At 48.3% G+C, this 20,426-nt stretch overlaps 3 protein-coding genes across 4 annotated transcripts; all 3 read left to right on the top strand.

Annotated features, from left to right (window-relative positions):
* Positions 1–5,285: 5,285 nt before the first annotated feature.
* Positions 5,286–6,314, top strand: LOC125548597 (lachrymatory-factor synthase-like). The gene has a single exon (XM_048712163.1). It carries the CDS (start codon positions 5,526–5,528, stop codon positions 6,060–6,062), a length of 537 nt encoding a protein of 178 aa, XP_048568120.1. The 5' UTR covers positions 5,286–5,525; the 3' UTR covers positions 6,063–6,314.
* A 6,558-nt stretch (positions 6,315–12,872) lies between these two features.
* On the top strand, positions 12,873–16,485 carry LOC125544719 (CASP-like protein 3A1). The gene is made up of 4 exons (XM_048708463.1): positions 12,873–13,008; positions 13,840–14,213; positions 14,300–14,435; positions 16,080–16,485. Exons 2-4 carry the CDS (start codon positions 13,942–13,944, stop codon positions 16,293–16,295), a joined length of 624 nt encoding a protein of 207 aa, XP_048564420.1. The 5' UTR covers positions 12,873–13,008; positions 13,840–13,941; the 3' UTR covers positions 16,296–16,485.
* Positions 16,486–16,731: 246 nt separating this feature from the next.
* Positions 16,732–19,941, top strand: LOC125544718 (ultraviolet-B receptor UVR8-like). 2 transcript variants are annotated; one of them, XM_048708461.1, is made up of 5 exons: positions 16,732–17,157; positions 17,266–17,448; positions 18,122–18,157; positions 18,271–18,390; positions 18,488–19,941. In XM_048708461.1, the coding sequence occupies exons 1-5, from the start codon at positions 16,747–16,749 to the stop codon at positions 19,784–19,786; spliced, it is 2,049 nt and encodes a 682-aa protein (XP_048564418.1). In that variant the 5' UTR covers positions 16,732–16,746; the 3' UTR covers positions 19,787–19,941. The 2 variants fall into 2 exon arrangements, with proteins under 2 accessions (XP_048564418.1, XP_048564419.1); XM_048708462.1 differs by having other exon boundaries at positions 16,909–17,157; positions 18,263–18,390.
* The last annotated feature ends 485 nt before the right edge of the window (positions 19,942–20,426 follow it).

Here is a 20,426-nt window from a genome sequence, read left to right as displayed (position 1 = left end):
TATGCCCTAGAGGCAATAATAAAGTTATTATTTATTTCCTTATATCATGATAAATATTTATTATTCATGCTAGAATTGTATTAACCGGAAACATAATACATGTGTGAATACATAGACAAACAGAGTGTCACTAGTATGCCTCTACTTGACTAGCTCGTTGATCAAAGATGGTTATGTTTCCTAACTATAGACATGAGTTGTCATTTGATTAACGGGATCACATCATTAGGATAATGATGTGATTGACTTGACCCATTCCGTTAGCATAGCACTTGATCGTTTAGTTTGTTGCTATTGCTTTCTTCATGACTTATACATGTTCCTATGACTATGAGATTATGCAACTCCCGTTTACCGGAGGAACACTTTGTGTGCCACCAAACGTCACAACATAACTGGGTGATTATAAAGGTGCTCTACAGGTGTCTCCAAAGGTACATGTTGGGTTGGCGTATTTCGAGATTAGGATTTGTCACTCCGATTGTCGGAGAGGTATCGCTGGGCACATCACTTAAGCCTTGAAAGCATTGCAACTAATTTGTTAGTTGCAGGATGATGTATTACGGAACGAGTAAAGAGACTTGCCGGTAATGAGATTGAACTAGGTATTGAGATACCGACGATCGAATCTCGGGCAAGTAACATGATGGGTTTTGTAGTAATTTCAAAAAAATTCCTACGCACACGCAAGATCATGGTGATGTATAGCAACGAGAGGGGGAGAGTGTGATCTACGTACCCTTGTAGATCGACAACGGAAGCGTTAACTTGGTTGATGTAGTCGTACGTCTTCACGGCCCGACCGATCAAGCACCGAGACTAGGGCACCTTCGAGTTCTAGCACACGTTCAGCTCGATGACGATCCCCGGACTTCGATCCAACAAAGTGTCGGGGAAGAGTTCTGTCAGCACGACGGCGTGGTGACGATCTTGATGTACTACTGTTGCAGGGCTTCGCCTAAGCACCGCTACAATATTATCGAGGACTATGGTGGAAGGGGGCACCGCACACGGCTAAGAATATGATCACGTGGATCAACTTGTGTCTCTAGGGGGTGCCCCTGCCTCCGTATATAAAGGCTCAAGGGAGGGGGGCCGGCCGGCCATCATAGGGCGCGCCAGGAGGAGTCCTACTCCCTCCGGGAGTAGGACTCCCCCCCTTTCCTAGTTGGAATAGGATTCGCGGAGGGGGAAAAAGAGGAGAGAGAGGAGGAAGGGGGCCGGCCCCCTCTCCTTGTCCTATTCGGACCAAGGGGGGAGGGGCGTGCGGCCCATCTCTGGCCACCTCTCCTCTCTTCCACTAAGGCCCACTAAGGCCCACATACCTCCCGGGGGGTTCCGGTAACCTCCCGGTACTCCGGTAAAATCCCGATTTCACCCGGAACACTTCCGATATCCAAACATAGGCTTCCAATATATCAATCTTTATGTCTCGACCATTTCGAGACTCCTCGTCATGTCCGTGATCACATCAGGGACTCCGAACAACCTTCGGTACATCAAAATGCATAAACTCATAATATAACTGTCATCGTAACCTTAAGCATGCGGACCCTACGGGTTCGAGAACAATGTAGACATGACCGAGACATGTCTCCGGTCAATAACCAATAGCGGAACCTGGATGCTCATATTGGCTCCTACATATTCTACGAAGATCTTTTATCGGTCAGACCGCATAACAACATACGTTGTTCCCTTTGTCATCGGTATGTTTACTTGCCCAAGATTCGATCGTCGGTATCCTATACCTAGTTCAATCTCGTTACCGGCAAATCTCTTTACTCGTTCCGTAATACATCATCCCGCAACTAACTCATTAGTTGCAATGCTTGCAAGGCTTAAGTGATGTGCATTACCGAAAGGGCCCAGAGATACCTCTCCGACAATCGGAGTGACAAATCCTAATCTCGAAATACGCCAACCCAACATGTACCTTTGGAGACACCTGTAGAGCTCCTTTATAATCACCCAGTTACGTTGTGACGTTTGGTAGCACACAAAGTGTTCCTCTGGCAAACGGGAGCTGCATAATCTCATAGTCATAGGAACATGTATAAGTCATGAAGAAAGCAATAGCAACATACTAAACGATCGGGTGCTAAGCTAATGGAATGGGTCATGTCAATCAGATCATTCAACTAATGATGTGATCCCGTTAATCAAATAACAACTCTTTGTCCATGGTTAGGAAACATAACCATCTTTGATTAACGAGCTAGTCAAGTAGAGGCATACTAGTGACACTCTGTTTGTCTATGTATTCACATATGTATTATGTTTCCGGTTAATACAATTCTAGCATGAATAATAAACTTTTATCATGATATAAGGAAATAAATAATAACTTTATTATTGCCTCTAGGGCATATTTCCTTCATAACATACCGATGACAAAGGGAACAATGTATGTTGTTATGCGGTCTGACCGATAAAAGATCTTCGTAGAATATGTAGGAGCCAATATGAGCATCCAGGTTCCGCTATTGGTTATTGACCGGAGACGTGTCTCGATCATGTCTACATTGTTCTCGAACCCGTAGGGTCCGCATGCTTAACGTTACGATTACAGTTTCATTATGAGTTTATATATTTTGATGTACCGAAGGTTGTTCGGAGTCCCGGATATGATCACGGACATGACGAGGAGTCTCGAAATGGTCGAGACATAAAGATCGATATATTGGACGGCTATATTCGGACACCGGAAGTGTTTCGGGTGATTTCGGAGAAAACCGGAGTGCCGGAAGGGTTACCGGAACCCCCCGTGAAAGTATTGGGCCTTAGTGGGCCTGAGAGGAGAGAGAGGGAAGCAGCCCAGGAGGTGGCGCGCCCCCTCCCATGGGGAGTCCGAATTGGACTAGGGGAGGGGGGCGCGGCCCCTCTTTCCCTCTCCCTCTCCCTCTCTTTCCTTCCCCCTTCTCTCTTCCTAGTTGGACTAGGAAAGGGGAGTCCTACTCCTACTAGGAGGAGGACTCCCCCCTCCTTGGCGCGCCCCAAGGGCCGGCCGGCCTCTCCCCCTTGCTCCTTTATATACAGGGGCAGGGGGGCACCTCTAGAGACAACAAGTTGATCTTCGTGATCGTTCTCTTAGCCGTGTGCGGTGCCTCCCTCCATCATAATCCTCGATAATATTGTAGAGGTGCTTAGGCGAAGCCCTACGATGGTAGAACATCAAGATCGTCACCACGCCGTCGTGCTGACGGAACTCTTCCCCGACACTTTGCTGGATCGGAGTCCGGGGATCGTCATCGAGCTGAACGTGTGCTAGAACACGGAGGTGCCGTAGTTTCGGTGCTTGATCGGTCGGGCCATGAAGACGTACGACTACATCAACCGCGTTGTGCCAACGCTTCCGATTCCGGTCTACGAGGGTACATAGACAACACTCTCCCCTCTCGTTACTATGCATCACCATGATCTTGCGTGTACGTAGGAATTTTTTTGAAATTACTACGTTCCCCTCCTCCTTGTTCCTTTATATATGGGGGGCAAGGGGGCACCCCGTAGACACACAAGTTGATCATTGATCCCTTAGCCGTGTGTGGTGCCCCCCTCTACCATAATCCACCTCGATCATATCGTAGCAGTGCTTAGGCGAAACCCTGCGTCGGTAGCAACATCATCACCGTCAACACGCCGTCGTGCTGACGGAACTCTCCCGTGAAGCCCTACTGGATCGGAGTTCGTGGGACGTCATCGAGCTAAACATGTGCTGAACTCGGAGGTGCCGTGCGTTCGGTACTTGGATCGGTCGGATCGTGAAGACGTTCGACTACATCAACCGCGTTCTCATAACGCTTCCGCTTACGGTCTACGAGGGTACGTGGGCGATACTCTTCCCTCTCGTTGCTATGCATCACCATGATCTTGCGTGTGCGTAGGAATTTTTTGAAATTACTACGTTCCCCAACATAAATAGTGTTGCTTTAGACTGGAGGCGGTTTTGTCCTTGTGATGCGTGTGCTTCAGTCACAACCGACATCATTTTTGGGTCATGTTGCGACTGGCTAATGTTTAAGCCCTTGCAGTGGAGGTTTCTCACTTTTCATGTATTGTGCTGTACTTTGCTCAAGTGCAGATTGTCTTGGGTCGTCGTGTTGTTTAGGCCACAGCATCTTTGGCGATGCAAGAGAGTGTTGACAGGTTGCGGCATTTTTGGTGATGTATGGGCCGTGTCATCTTGGGTGTTGTACTCTCTTTCTTCTTAATGAATTACATGCAACTCTCATATATGATTGTTTTTTTATAGCCAAGCAATTCTACAGGCTCCTCACAAAATTTTGAATGTTCCACACCGTTTTACTGCCTATCCGAACTCATCTCTCCACCTTTTTTTGTCGGTTGTAGTGCTTTATGGTGTTCTCTCCTCTCATAGTGGCATCCCCTCAACCATGATAAAGGTTGTCGGGGGTCTTCTTTTCCTATTACTCCCTCTCCTTTCCGGTTTACAGGGCCCAAATCTGAAATTTCATCATTCAAGGCAGATGATGAGTGGAGAAATGTATCTCGTACTTTACAAAACTACCCATATTAAACTAATGCATTAAGCCACTAAATGACTAGGAACATTACATGCATTTGTGAGTTTCTTTTTAATTCTTGCATGCAAAGATTTAATGTGCCTCGGAATCCCAATAGAAGATGGAGATGAGCCTTTTAAATTGAAAAAACGAAAAAATTAAGATAAGCCCTCTAAACCAAAAAGAAAAGAGTATTACTGTAATTCTCAAGGAGATATCCCATCCATTAGATGGAGCTGAGATTATTGTGCTGCCAGTTCACTCCATGTGGAGGGGTTAGCCCAACAATTGAATCATTTTCTGGAGGTGGCAGCCTGGATAAAAGGTGCACTGACCAGTCACTTACAAAATTGTAATGTTTACGCATTGGACATCACATCAGCACATTAGTACCCGGTGCTGAACTGGCACGATCAAAAGAGGCGGAAAGAGCAACGCATCATCTTCTCCCGTGACAGAACATGTGAGCTAGTATGCGCCTTTGCTTTTGGAAGCGGGTATTCGACATGCATGAGCATATATACAAACCGTATACATCTGGTGCCACATCAAAAGCTGGCAAATTTTAAGTAGCCCAGCCACGTAACCCCACTTCTAAGAGGCCCTACAACACAAAGTGACAAGCTTCTCCCGTGGACTCATGTCCATTCGTGCCAGCTAGAGAGAATATGTTGACAATACACATGCACTTTATTTTATGGTTCACAAGCCATGCAATGCAAGCAGCGCGCGCATCTAGCTAAGCTGGTAGGAGGCACCCAGCAGTTTCCACCAGTCCGCCACTGGACACGCATGCGGTTGGACGTACGACCTGCCAACTAATCCTCTCGCGGGTCACGTTGTGTATCTACTACACGGCTGGTGAGCTAGACGCCCCCTCCTCTCCCTCACGAGTCGTGACCCTCAGTTCCTCATCATATTCACCACGATCCCGACGTTGCACTTGCACGAATCACGCACCTGACGGCGACACCCGCGATCTAGCTGCCCAGGCGCCGGCACATGGCGCCTCACGGTCACGGCCCGGACAGTGAAACGGCGGCGCCCGAGTGGCGCGGCACCGTGCGCGCCGCGGCGGCGGGGCCGACGCCCGACCAGGCGTGGGCCCTGCTGGGAGACTTCTGCTCCCTCGACAAGTGGGTGTCCCTGGTGCAGACGTGCCGGAGGCTGGAGGGCGACGACGGCCGGCCCGGGTGCGTCCGGTACTGCGCGGGGCCGGTGAACATGGCGGCACCGGGGGAGGCGGTCGGCTGGTCCAAGGAGCGGCTCCTCGAGGTCGACGCCGCGGGGCGGTCCTACAGCTACGAGGTGGTGGAGACCAACAAGGGGTTCGGCCGGTACCGGGCGACCATCGGCGTGGAGCCCGACCCGGCCGGGTGCGCGGTCAGGTGGTCGTTCGAGGCCGATCCCGTCGAGGGGTGGACGCTGGAAGGCTTCGTGGGTTTCCTGGAGAAGCTCGCGCATGGCATTGCCAAGAGGCTCGAAGAGGAGATCATGGCGAACGTCGATGGTGATCCTGCTGCTTTGCGAGTATTTTGATCTTGTTTTCCGCTTGTCCTAGTGATACTGGCGACAGTATGTTCGATCACAAGTCCATGCCCTTTTGATTCAAAGCAATTTCATGGAAATTTTGGAGAATTTTACTTGGAAAATTTTCTTCTAGATATTCTTTGATTTGTTTAAATTTAGAACTATCGAAAAGATCTTCTAAAAAAACTTTATATGATACATGCCCTATGTGGTAAGTTACCATAAATTCAATATATACCAGCATAAAAGGCGGATATTCAATTTGGCTCTAGGGAGTACATGATCCTGCATGCTAAAAATGAATTTTTACAAATAATTTTTTTTGAAAAAAATAGATATGTTCATTGTCGCACCCAAATGGTACATGCAATTTTGTTAGTGAAAAAGTTAAGCATTTTGACTTGTGCAAAAAAAACAAGTCGAACGCCAAATGTTACACTTAATTTTGTTTTTTTTTCACCGACAAAGCACTGCTATCCCATATGGCATGAGACTTGTCAAGCACACTTGCCACACTAATATGAACATCTAAAAAAATCAGAATTTTTAAAATTTATTTACAAAGCATATGCTCCCAAAGCCAAAAATCCGCGTCCCGTAAAACAAACTCTCCAAAATATGTTCCGCGGACTACTTGGCAGACAATCTTTTGGATATGATTATGAGGAATTGGCACGAGAGTATTGAGTGTTGCTTTTTCACAAAGCTAAGAATGTCAAACAATTGCTTCATACATGTCCCCTCTCACACATACCCCCCCCCCCCCCCCCCCCCCCCCCCCCCCCCCCCCCCCCCCCGCATTGATCAAACAAACCCTCACCTCCTTGTTTAGCTTTGCCTATGGATTCTCTCCTCATAGCATATCTCAATCTCAACCAAATCAGAAAAATTCTGGTTGAAATACATACATAAAGTTGGCCCCATTGCAACGCACGGGTATTTAGCTAGTTGTTTCTAAATTGACGGTTCTCTCTTGTTTTATGGTATGAGCTTTAGCCGGTATCTAATGTTTATTCACAACGTAGCGTTGCTCATATGCATGTGAATATGTTGTTTTCGTATTGATAAAAGGTTAGGTGTTTTTGTTGGGTTATATATATGTAGCTATGCAGGAAGAACATACTTTTAACAAAAGGTGTATTTATTCACCCATGCAAATTATGTACTCATGTCACTACCACCTAATACACGCGGACACCTTGTACTCATGTCACTCCGATTGTCGGAGAGGTATCTCTGGGCCCACTCGGTAATGCACATCACTATAAGCCTTGCAAGCATTGTAACTAATGCGTTAGTTGCGGAATGATGTATTACGGAACGAGTAAAGAGACTTGCCGGTAACGATATTGAACTAGGTATTGAGATACCGACGATCGAATCTTGGGCAAGTAACGTACCGATGATAAAGGGAACAACGTATGTTGTTATGCGGTTTGACCGATAAAGATCTTCGTAGAATATGTGGGAGACAATATGAGCATCCAGGTTCCGCTATTGGTTATTGACCAGAGACGTGTCTCGATCATGTCTACATAGTTCTCGAACCCGTAGGGTCCGCACGCTTAAAGTTCAGTGACGATCGTATTATGATTTTTTGTGTTTTTATGTACCGAAGGTAGTTCGGAGTCCCGGATATTATCACGGACATGACGAGGAGTCTCGAAATGGTCGAGACGTAAAGATCGATATATTGGACGAATATATTCGGACATCGGAAGTATTCCGGGTGATTTTGGATAAAACCGGAGTGCCGGAGGGTTACGGGAACCCCCAGGGCGAAATAATAGGCCGTATGGGCCTTAGTGAAGAGAGAGAGGGGGCTGGCCTAGGGTAGGCCGCGCGCCCCTCCCCCTCTGTTCCGAATTGGACTAGGAGAGGGGGGGGGGGGGCGGCGCCCCCTTTCCTTCTCCCTCCCTCCCTTCCTTTCCCCCTCCTAGTAGGAGTAGGAAAGAGGGGAGTCCTACTACTAGGAGGAGGACTCCTCCTCCTGGCGCGCCATAGAGGGTAGACCGGCCTCCACCTCTTGCTCCTTTATATACGGGGGCAGGGGCACCTCTAGACACACAAGTTGATCATTGATCCCCTAGCCGTGTCTGGTGCCCCCTTCCACCATAATACACCTCGATTATATCATAGCGATGCTTAGGCGAAGCCCTGCGTCGGTAGCATCATCATCACCGTCACCACGCCGTCGTGCTGACGAAACTCTCCTGTGAAGCTTTGCTGGATTGGAGCTCGCGGGACGTCATCGAGTTGAACGTGTGCAGAACTCGGAGGTGCCGTGCGTTCGGTACTTGGATCGATTGGATCGTGAAGACGTACGACTACATCAACCACGTTGTGCTAACGCTTCCGCATTCGGTCTACGAGGGTACGTGGACGATACTCTTCCCTCTCGTTGCTATGCATCACCATGATCTTCTGTGTGCGTATGAATTTTTTTGAAATTACTACGTTCCCCAACAACCCGCCCCCCTGCGTTGACTTCTTCTTCTTCTTCTTCTTCTTCTTCTTCACCGCACGCCCACCTTGGCCGCTCCTACCGTCAGCGACTACCTGTTGGGGAACGTAGCAGAAATTCAAAATTTTCCTACGTGTCACCAAGATCTATCTATGGAGAAACCAGCAACGAGGGGAAGGAGAGTGCATCTACATACCCTTGTAGATCGCTAAGCGGAAGCGTTCAAGAGAACGGGGTTGAAGGAGTCGTACTCGTCGTGATCCAAATCACCGGAGATCCTAGTGCCGAACGGACGGCACCTCCGCGTTCAACACACGTACAGCCCGGTGACATCTCCCATGCCTTGATCCAGCAAGGAGAGAGGGAGAGGTTGAGGAAGACTCCATCCAGCAGCAGCACAACGGCGTGGTGGTGGTGGAGGAGCGTGGTCCTCCAGCAGGGCTTCGCCAAGCACCGCAAGAGACGAGGAGGAGAGAGGTAGGGCTGCACCAGGGAGAGATCAAATCGTCTGTGTTGGGCAGCCCAAAACCCCCACTATTTATAGGAGGAGGGGAGGAGGGTGCGCCCCCTCTAGGGTTCCCACCCCTAGGGGGGCGGCAGCCCTAGATGGGTTTGAGGGGGGCGCGCCCTAGGGTGGGCCTTAGGCCCATCTGCGCCTAGGGTTTCCCCTTTCTCCTCCTAGCTGCGCCTTGGGCCTTGTGGGAGGCGCACCAGCCCACTCAGGGGCTGGTCCCTTCCCACTCTTGGCCCATGCAAGCCTCCGGGGCTGGTGGCCCCACTTGGTGGACCCCCGGGACCCTCCCGGTGGTCCCGGTACGTTACCGATAAAACCCGAAACTTTTCCGGTGACCAAAATAGGACTTTCCATATATAAATCTTTACCTCCGGACCATTCCGGAACTCCTCGTGATGTCCGGGATCTCATCCGGGACTCCGAACAACATTCGGTAACCACGTATATCTATTCCTTATAACCCTAGCGTCATCGAACCTTAAGTGTGTAGACCCTACGGGTTCGGGAACCATGCAGACATGACCGAGACGTTCTCCGGTCAATAACCAACAGCGGGATCTGGATACCCATGTTGGTTCCTACATGTTCCACGATGATCTCATCGGATGAACCACGATGTCGAGGATTCGATCAATCCCGTATACAATTCCCTTTGTCTAGCGGTACGATACTTGCCCGAGATTCGATCGTCGGTATCCCGATACCTTGTTCAATCTCGTTACTGGCAAGTCTCTTTACTCGTTCCGTAACACATCATCCCGTGATCAACTCCTTGGTCACATTGTGCACATTATGATGATGTCCTACCGAGTGGGCCCAGAGATACCTCTCCGTTTACACGGAGTGACAAATCCCAGTCTCGATTCGTGCCAACCCAACAGACACTTTCGGAGATACCCGTAGTGCACCTTTATAGCCACCCAGTTACGTTGTGACGTTTGGCACACCCAAAGTATTCCTACGGTATCCGGGAGTTGCACAATCTCATGGTCTAAGTAAATGATACTTGACATTAGAAAAGCTTTAGCATGCGAATTACACGATCTATGTGCTAGGCTTAGGATTGGGTCTTGTCCATCACATCATTCTCCCAATGATGTGATCCCGTTATCAACGACATCCAATGTCCATGGTCAGGAAACCGTAACCATCTATTGATCAACGAGCTAGTCAACTAGAGGCTTACTAGGGACATGGTGTTGTCTATGTATCCACACATGTATCTGGGTTTCCTATCAGTACAATTCTAGCATGGATAATAAACGATTATCATGAACAAGGAAATATAATAATAATCAATTTATTATTGCCTCTAGGGCATATTTCCAACACTACCCCCCTCACCTGGACCTCCTTCCCCCCGCAATCCCACATCATTGGATGCGCTCTCCGTCCCCATTGCCGTCGGTTGCCGTCCTCTTCGCCGTCGCAGCATCCGTACTCGCCCCCCCGGTCCAGCAGGAAGCCCTCGCCCCTCACACCGGCACCCTCTGTCATTGCGGCACCTAGTAGCTGCCATCGTTGTTGCATTGTCGTGTCACCGACGCAGCTCTCAATGTCGCCGCTCGCTGCCATTGGTGAGTCAGGTTGAAGCTTTTTATCTCATCGACTGAAGCTTTTTCTATGCCGGTTGAAGCTTTTCTCGCAGATTAAAGCTTTCCACCGTACCAATTGAAGCTTTTTTTCACCTAGGACTGAAGCTTTTTTCACAAGGGTTGCAACTTTTTTATTTTGATTTTGCTGGTTGAAGCTTCCCCTGTTGATGGTTGAAGCCTTTTTCTATATACACTTAAACCTTTTTTTGTCAATGGTTGCAACACTCGTATCGTGGTTGAAGCTTTTCTGTCAAAATGGTTGCAATTCTTTTCCGCTTGCGTGGTGCCGTGATTGAAGCTTTTCTCTATCTATGATTGAAGCTTTTGTGTGAAATGGTTGCAACTTTTCCTTGTTGGGCAGTCCGATTGAAGCTTTTCCTATCTACGGTTGAAGCTTCTTTAACAACTATTAGAGTTGTTTTATGTGACGGTTGCAACATTTGAATAGGCATGGGTCCGTCCATGGCAGGAGGAGGCCATGTCATCTCCCGTGGCTCAGCCCAGCGCCGACGATGGTACCCTCCTCCTTTGTACCTCATCGCTCCTCGCAGCGCTGCTGGTCGGAGGCATTCCGGTGCCAGGTCCTTGTCGTGTGCGGCCATGGTGAAGGCCGTAGGTCATGGCGACGGGCGCGTCCATGGCGAGGGGCCGGAGGCGGTGCACGAGTTCACTGGGCGATGGTCGGGCATCAAAAAAGGCGCGAGGGTGCGCGGTGGTGCCGGCGCAGGGGACACGAGCGGGCGACGACAGTCCTATACAAGGGGCGCACGTGATTCACATCCGCATGTGACGCGACTGGCCCGAGTTTCGGCCGGCGCGCCGCGGGGAAACGTTTCCCTAAGAAAAACATTTGGAGGTATCGAAAACATGTTTTGCGGTACTAATTTTTACGGTCTGCTAGAGATGGTCTAATCTGTCCTGACTGCGCGATCTGCCCTTATACCACTGTCTCTCTTCGATTACGATTCAAAATTTACAGTGTTGCCGGTATGCGCGCCCTTGACGCCCCCGTCTCCTCCCGCTCTCGCGATCCGGGGCGCAACCCGACCCCCTCCGGCCTCCCCACCCCTCCTCCATTGTAGATGACGCCGACGTCGCGGCGTTTCGGCTCGATCCATGTGCCGACGAGCGCCTCCCGCCGCGGTTCCAGGCCCGCCTGCTCCGGCCACGGCCTCCTCCTCCTCCCCTTCCACTGGAACGCCCTCACACGAGCCTACGTACGCCTCGGCTCTCCCCGCGCCGCGCTCTACGTGGCGATCCACATGTTCCGCCACGGCGCTCACCCCAATCGCTGCACCTTCCTGCTCGCACTCAAGGCGGCAGCCCAGGCCGAGCCCCCCACCACCAGCTTGCGCTGCCAGCTCCACGCTGCCGCCTCCAAGCGCGGCCTCGCGCGTCACCCCTTCACAGAGAGCGCTCTCATTATCTGCCACGCCAAAGCTGGCGACCTGGATGCCGCCCGCAGGGTGTTTGACGGAAATCCGCACCGGGGACTCGGTTCGTGGAACGCCATCATAATTCATAAGCGGCCTCTGTCAGGCTGGGAAATCCAAAGAGCCGTTGGCTTTGTTTATCAAGCTGCGGTGGTGTGGCGTCGTACCAGATGATTTGACCATGGCGAGTCTCATGTCGTCTTGCTGTGCCGTTGGAGATATTCGCTTGGTAGAGCAGCTGCACAAGTGCATGTTACAATGCAAGTGATCAGGCCGGCTTCACGCGACCCTCTCCAACTCGTTGGTCGATAGGAATGCCAAGTGCGGCCGCACAGACCTTGCAGGGAGGGTATTCACGAGAATGCCTCTCAAGGATGTGTCGTCGTGGACAACCATGATTACAGGACTTGCAACGCATGGTGAGGAGCAGCGTGCACTAAGCATGTTTGATGAAATGAGGAATGAAGGGGTGCCGCCAAACAGGGTGACGATGTTGGCAGTGCTCTCTGCTTGCTCACACAGAGGGCTGGTAGATACTGGGATGGGCTTGCTGAAGCAAATGGAAGATGGGGAGATTAAGGTAGCACCAACCGTTGAACACTCCGGGTGTGTGGTTGATATGCTTGGTAGAGTTGGTTTGGTGGATAAGGAGCGTGCCTTGGTGGAGCACAGAATGCCGATGGAGGCAAATGTGGTGATATGGGGAACATTGCTTGGTGCATGTGAGAAGCACTGCAATGTGAATGTTGGCAGGTGGGCGGCAGAGCAGCTACTAGCGGCTGTGCCATGGAATGACGGGGTTTATGTAGTGCTGTCCAACATATACGCTGCTGCTGGCATGTGGGGTGAGGTAGAGATGGTGAGGAAGATGATGTCGGAGAGGAAAGTTATGAAGTTCCCAGGCTGCAGCCTATAGCTCTGTAAAATGGCCGCCATTGAACTACTAAAGGTCTGTTCTTTGCTTCACTGATACTTGTTCAATACCTAGTTCTCCAATCTCGTTATCAAAATCATGATGGAAACTCATTTGCAGATACGGTCGTTGTTGTAGTTTGTCGATCACTGTTTTGATCGCTTTGGTTTTTTTCTTTTCCCTCGCTTAGGTATAAGTTTGGTCTTGTATGACTTTGCTCTTTACCGGCGTGTTTCTTTGGCGAGGTCGCCAAAGAAACACTGTTTTGATCTGCTCCAGTTAGATTTCTCTGACGGTTTTATCCAATGCTAGAGGTGTGTTTTCTAGTGATTACATGGGTACTGAGCGAGATCTTAAATTTTTGTAGTAGATCTCCATTAAAACTGACGCCCACATCTTCCTTAAAGAACCATACTCCAAATCAGTCTTAAAGTAGGCTTACCTAATGATTAGGACAACCGTATTGTATCCCAAATAACTAACCCATGTGACTGCAAATTTTTAGTCTTACTAATTCTGCCTTCTCCTTTCAGTCCACTGCATTTGGTAGAATACGCAGATTCCCACGAATCTTTGGAGAGAAAAGAAAAGATTCCCACGCAATTGCTTTGTTGTTGCAATAACTATAGAACCTAGCACTGTTCTTAATGCACAAATTACACATCCTGCTGACACTTGGCGATAACTGCAGTTGTCAGCTAAAATCTTATCCTAGTGATAGGCTAGCAAACAACTTACAGGTCTTGGGTAGCTCGAAAGCCGTGCTGCTTTTGTCATAGCATGGTGACAGCAAGTACAGAAAACATTCACGGGTGCATCATATATGCATATAACATGGATTCTCAACCAGATACATCTTTTTACTAGAATCCTCCACCCCCCTCCTTCAGTTGCATCACCATGCTAAAAGGAAAAACAGCATAGCCAAAAGCTTCTACGATCAGAAAACCACAACCAGGAGCAAAAGGAATGGGTTCCTTTGCTAATGGCCAGAATGGTTCGGAGCTTGGCATCCAGATGCCGGCCATGGGGAGCAGCGCGGTGCCGGAGCCTCCCACAACATCTGTAGCAGCAAGATGTCCACGGCTGGACATGGCCATGGTGGCCACCAGAGCTGCAGCCCTCGTGATGGCGCTGCTCTCAATGTCGCTCATGGTCTCTGCCAAGCAACGGGGTAGTCTCATCATCTTTGGCATCGAGATTCCACTGTATGCCAAATGGTCCCTCTCTGATTCGCTGAAGTAAGTCTTTGAACTGTTGTAGTTTGAAATCTGTAAATATCTCCGTGCAGAATACTTAGTTCTGATGGTGTTGTTCGTAACTTCAGATCCTTGGTTGGGCTATCTGCGGCAGCAGCTGCCTACTCTCTGGCACAACTTCTGTCGATTGCGTACAAGGCCTTGAAGAAAGTCCCTGTGGTTCCATCCAGGCGCTATGCCTGGATGCTGTTAGCTGGTGATCAGGTATGTTATGATCATTTTGATCTGATTATGCATTTTCTGGTAATTATCATTGTTATTTGTGCTCCGATGATTAGATTTTATTTTTTTAGTCATGTTGTTTCATACTTTATTTCCCTGTTTGTGATGTCTGCATAAAAGTGACAGTTTCCTCTATGTTATGTAATACTCTTATGTATTTTATGGGCGGGTCAGTAGCCAGTACTAGTATAGGCGGTTGGTTGAGTTAGTTCTAAGTTACGACTGAAGAAATCTCATGCTAGCAACTGTCATCTTAGTACAAAATTTATTTAGTCCCTTGTCACTAGCTTGCCATGTCTATATGTTGGCTACATAAAAATAGTTCCGTTACTTTTTTCTTTTCTTGAATGTGCATCATTTTGTGTTAGGAGGAATCACCAAAGATGGTGAGAGTCTTTACAAACCAAACAAAAAACTTGAAGTTGGAAAAAACCCCGCAAAGAGAACAACAAACTAGCAAAAGAAGGAAGGAAGCGGTAAAAAAGTTTCCTTGCTTGATTTAGATGGAATGTTTGTCACTAGCCACAAAAGACTACAGAAAATGAATCCTTTTTATAGCTTACAGAGAAATTATTCTTTTTTTGTGTGCATGTGAGTGTTCAATGTTGCAAAGTATTCCTATTCTGTCCTTTATCACTGTACACTGATATCACTTTATAAACATATCACTTTTTTGTGCATGTGAGTGTGCATTTTGTCACCTAGTCTTATGCATTTGAGGAATACACTGATATCACTTTATAAACATATTTTAGATAAGTATATTCTGCACTTTTATTAGAAATAGGCACGAGCAAAATTGAGTATCATGTACATGCGCGGCGGTATAGGGATTCAATTGTGCTAAATATACAATAAAAGTCCATAAGGGCTGTTTGTTTTTTCTTGAAGATATTGAGAATTAAACTCCACAGTGGCACGCAACTAGGTGAAGAGCAAAGGCAAATCATATTTGAGCAAACTAATGTTTGTACAGAAAAACTTTTTCTGAATTTTCTTATACATAGTTGGTATGGCGTTTCTTCAGTGGCCCTCGTAGCAGTTGATACATGGTAAATGCACATCTTGTTTTTTTGGCATTGATATTGGAGTACAAAGGTAATTCGACATTGTTTTCTCATGCTATCTATAAGATGGAGAATGATTTATAATAACCATAAATTAAATCTCAGTAAACGAACTACCAAGTAATTCATTACCGATTCCTTACTAGCATCTTGCATATGATTATTTTCGCACCCCTCCCAATCAAAATTAATGCTGCTTAAAAGACACATTTATCTGTTTCTTTTGAGCACTGATGCATTCTCTATGCCGTTTGACAAGTCACATTGAAGTGATTGAAGAAATTTGAAAGTATACCACATAAAAAATAGTCACCGAATCATTCCAGTAAACCCTATCAATGGGAAGCCCAGGAGACCAGGACTTTTTGCAAGCTTTCTGTACGATGTTTGTCCTTAGGCGTTTGTTTGCTTCCAAACTTTGTTTCCCAGGTAATAGCGCCTTCAGTAGCTCATGACCCTCTGTTAGCTTTGACAAATAACATCTGAACTTTCTGAACTCTGCTAGTGTCTGACATTTCCATGGAACTGAAGAATTATACGGCTGGTGCATCCTTGGCAGGTCTTTGCGTATGCGATGCTGAGCGGGGGGTCAGCAGCGGCGGGCGTCGCAAATTTGAACCGCACCGGCATCCGGCACACGGCGCTTCCCAACTTCTGCAAGCCCTTGCCACGTTTTTGCGACCTATCAGCAGCCTCCATCGCGTGCGCCTTTCTCAGCTGCGCCTTCCTTGCCGCATCCGCTATAATCGATGTTATCTGGCTGTCAAATCTGTGAGAATGTGAGATAGATGGTGGCAAACTAGTACACCCCTTGGCAGGGAGTTCAACTTTCAGGGTGCTGTGCCTTTAGATGATGCGCCGAACCTGAACCTGTAAAGTGTCCTGAAGTCCTGTGAGTTGGCTGCTTGTACAAATTGGAGCCCCCTTGGTGCAATGGATGGCATCACCTGGATGTTGATTGTTGATTTGCAGTGTTGCGAGTTTGCGTTTTTGGAGTAGTGTCATGAGTTTTTTCTCCAGGATGCTCTGATCATATATGCAGAGTTTGGTTTGGTTGCCGCTTCAGTTCAGTAAAAACATTGACAATTCCACGCGCACCCCAAAAAAGAAAGTTAACACTGCCACTTGTCTACATTGATGACAGTAGTGAGTACACATGAACACCTGTCCACATCGCACTCCCAATCAGCACACCTACCCACCTTTTCCTAAATTCCAACCACTTAATGGCGCTTATCATCATGGTAGCAGCAGCCATATCTGCATCTGCGGTGACGCAGCGGCAGCTAGGCGCGCGACACGCCCAAACCGATACGTATCGCAGGATAGCTCCGGAGAAAAAGCGAAGACGACAGCGCGGGCGAGCCCGAAGATATCGGCACGCTCGCACGCACGCAACTCTCACACTGACTTTGCCGTTTCGATTCATTCACTCGAGTGAGTCGACTCCTTTATCGTCTTCCTCTCCTCTCCTCCACGAGCTTCCTTTTCAACCGCCACCTTCCTCTCGCGGCCAATTCTTCCACTTGTACGGTTGTACCCCTGCCGTCTCCGCCACTCCACCGCTGCCCCCCCGCAGATGCCGCCCAAGGTGTCCGCCGTCGCCGCCGGCGAGGCCCACACGCTCGCCCTCACCAGTAAGCACCCCCGACCCCCGCCCCACGTGGCCACTTTTGTCACGCGGATTCTTCCGGGCATCGCCGGAATTCGGGATCTGAAGGGTGGTTTTCGTTCGTGGCTTGCAGGTAACGGGGAGCTGTACTCATGGGGGCGGGGCACGTTCGGCCGCCTTGGCACCGGTCGCGAGGCGGACGTGCACGTGCCCACCGCTGTCGTGCCCGCCGTCGCTGCTGCTCCTGCTGCGGGGAGGCAGCGGCCCAGGTTCACCGCCGTCGCCGCCGGCGCGTACCACAGCCTCGCGCTCGACGGTTCGTGCTCTATGCCTCTATCTCGTCCGCTTCTTCTACTACTGTACTCCTCTTCGTGGTAGTAAAAGCGAAACTAGACATTGTTGTACGGCAATTTGGGTCGGGAAAATACTGTCTGAAGTACTTGCAGCATTCTGAATTTATGATGTCTGTGCGGCTTGTGGAGAGTGGTAGATGCACTAGCCTGAAAAGAAAACTGGAATTGATCTTACAGTGGCTCAAAACGTGGGACTGCCTGATTCCACTTTATGGTTGTCACTAAACTGGCAGTTTTATTTGCTGGTGATGCAGTCTGCAAGTTGAAATGATGCCCAGGGTCCAGGCCATGTGTGATTTCTCTTGATTTCACAAGCAATTGGGCTTTCATACGATGTGTGCATGCATGTGCATTGAATTTTTCTACCGTTGATTTGTGTAACTGTTCGTGTGGTCTTGACCTGACCATGCATTACTGACTGAACTGATACAGTGAGAGTATCCCGTACACAAAACATCCCTTGTTTCTCTAGACTCTTGGTGCATGAGAAATAAGTTGTTTCATTTGTTGTGAGTCTTATCTGTAAATGATTTCTTAACTTCAACGGTAGTGAAACACCCTTGCCAAATAGTAATATAGTATGATGAAGGTTGATAGTGAAATGTCATTGGTAATGAATACTCTTCAACATTGCAGATGAAGGCTCACTCTGGTCATGGGGCTACAATATCTGTATCCTTTATACTGCTTGTCTTATTTTGAGTTTTGTCATATCGAAATCACTCTAGTAATATCCTTGTCATTATCGACTATTTTACTTTCTTGACTACCTAACGGACGGTCAGCTTGGCTATGGGGAAGAGAATTCCCTTTCTCCATGTTTGGTCGACGGTTTTCAAGATTTGGGTTCCCCTGAAACACTGCAGGATGAAGAACAGAACACTCTTGCAGGGACTCCTTTGAAGGTATAAAAGAAGCACCCCTTTTCAGCAATCAACAGTTTGCAGACTCTAAGCTTGAGAGCTTTCTGCTTGATTGATCCCGTTGTATGTTCTGTTACAGTTGTCTTCCGTGAAAGCTGGGGGCATGATGTCATTCGCAATAGACAGTCTTGGGGCCCTGTGGATGTGGGGGAATTGCCCCCAGCAGACTGATGATGGGGAGTTTTGTATAGCAGCTACCTCAGCCCCACTGCCTGTGTGGGATTTCCATGGTCACACTGTGGTTAAGGTTGCCTGCGGTAATGAGCATGTTGTAGCTGCTGTCAGTGCTGGAGAGACATATACAGGAGGTGACCTTGTCTGTTATTCCTGGGGTAACAACAACCATGGGCAGTTGGGTCTAGGTGACAAGGAAAGTAGGTCTCGCCCCGTGCTTATCTCAGAATTTGGTGAAGGCTCTTCATGGGAGGTGTATGAAATTGCATGCGGAGCTTGGCACACTGCTGTGCTCACCAATAAGAAGTCCTTTGATCAGGATCTTGAATCTCGGTGCTGGACATTTGGCATTGGTGACAATGGGCAGCTTGGCCATGGAACAACTGCCACCATCTGCTCCCCGCAGCCTGTTGACGGCTTGCCCACTGGTTCCTTCCTCATCTCTCTTGATTGTGGATTGTTCCACACGGCAGTGGTCTCCTCCGACGGAGAGGTGTGGTGCTGGGGAATGGAGAGAGGCCTCGGATTGTGCCCAGATGCTAGCTTTTCAGGAATGGACGCAGGGGATGCTCTGTACCCCATAAGGGTTCAGTCTCCTGAGACGAATGGGTTCAAGTTTCTGGGGCCAGTGCAGGTTGCCTGTGGAGCTGCCCACACTGTTCTTGTTGCCGGTGACGGGTACAGGATGTGGGCATGGGGCCGAGGCCGCAGCGGCGTGCTTGGGAGAGACCAGACTACTGACAGTTACACTCCATGCGTTGTGATGTGGCCTCCTCTTGATGAGAACTTCCAAGAGATTCATGGGGACCAAGCGCAGGCGTCGACATCAAGAGCGAATGATCGCACTAGCACCGAGCTGGAGCTGAAGTTATCTGCTGCCTCAGAGGAGCTACAGTTCCTTAGGTCAAAACTGACACTCATGGAGAGATATGCCAACATACTCCACATTTCAATATTCCGCAAGCCAATGGACGAACGGACGCTTCCTCGCTCACTTCAAGAGTCTGCAGTCTTTGATATCAGGAAGGAATTTGAGAACATCTTGGATTCGTCAGATACCGATGAACTCGCTCGCTTGGAGATGTTTTACCGTAGCATGCTTTCTGGTGTGAAGGACAAGCTTCTCAAGAGAAAAGTTCAGGTGATGGTCCAAGAATGCATTGTTTCACTCTCTGCAGGGAGGCAAACCCCGCGTGGTCAGTGAGTTGGAAGACAGTTGTTATAAACTGCATTTTCACTGTACAGAATCGAACTTATATTATACAGTATGTGTTAAAATCGCAATAAGCTCTCTGTGCAAACCTGTTGTTTCACCTATTTTGTCAACTTTCTACCGCAACGTAGACAAATTATTTGGTATATCACCTATCACTGATGGTCACTTGGCTGACCATTTTATGGGCACGATCTGTGCTATCGTATAATTGTAGGGTTAATCGTGTTATTTTCTCTGTGTTAAATATTCTCAGTATGTACATACATTATCTAAGATCAGCTATATATATGGCAACACTAACAACTAAAAAACCATAGTTAGGAAGGTAGCAGCAGGCAAATATAGTGTCTTTTGATGTTTTATCATCAGACAACTTACTCAAGTGAATATCTATCTCGCTTAATATAAAAATATGATCCTTGTGTCATGAACCTAAAATAGGCTTTTATCGATTATTTGCATTGTTCTTTCATTCAACATTGTTGTTCTGTTGGAAGCGATATGTTTTAAAAGGTGACATGAGTTCTCTTGAAGTAGCTTGGGAGTTGATTTGCACCAAACAGCTGGTGATCTCAGTAGCTTTGGAAACTGACTAGCAGGCAGAGGCACGGCGTGTCGCCGCGTCCAT

Source organism: Triticum urartu, chromosome 3, assembly GCF_003073215.2.
Source record: "Triticum urartu cultivar G1812 chromosome 3, Tu2.1, whole genome shotgun sequence".
Lineage (NCBI taxonomy): Eukaryota > Viridiplantae > Streptophyta > Magnoliopsida > Poales > Poaceae > Triticum > Triticum urartu.
This window is presented reverse-complemented; position numbering and strand designations above follow the sequence as displayed.

Bases quoted from the DNA above. Each gene is read 5' to 3' on its own strand.
- LOC125548597 (XM_048712163.1), top strand. From the start codon at position 5,526: ATGGCGCCTCACGGTCACGGCCCGGACAGTGAAACGGCGGCGCCCGAG.
- LOC125544719 (XM_048708463.1), top strand. From the start codon at position 13,942: ATGGGTTCCTTTGCTAATGGCCAGAATGGTTCGGAGCTTGGCATCCAG. The intron at 14,214-14,299 runs GTAAGTCTTTGA...TCGTAACTTCAG, and splicing joins TCCCTCTCTGATTCGCTGAA to ATCCTTGGTTGGGCTATCTG. The intron at 14,436-16,079 runs GTATGTTATGAT...CATCCTTGGCAG, and splicing joins TGCTGTTAGCTGGTGATCAG to GTCTTTGCGTATGCGATGCT.
- LOC125544718 (XM_048708461.1), top strand. From the start codon at position 16,747: ATGGCGCTTATCATCATGGTAGCAGCAGCCATATCTGCATCTGCGGTG. The intron at 17,158-17,265 runs GTAAGCACCCCC...CGTGGCTTGCAG, and splicing joins CCACACGCTCGCCCTCACCA to GTAACGGGGAGCTGTACTCA. The intron at 18,158-18,270 runs GTATCCTTTATA...ACGGACGGTCAG, and splicing joins GTCATGGGGCTACAATATCT to CTTGGCTATGGGGAAGAGAA.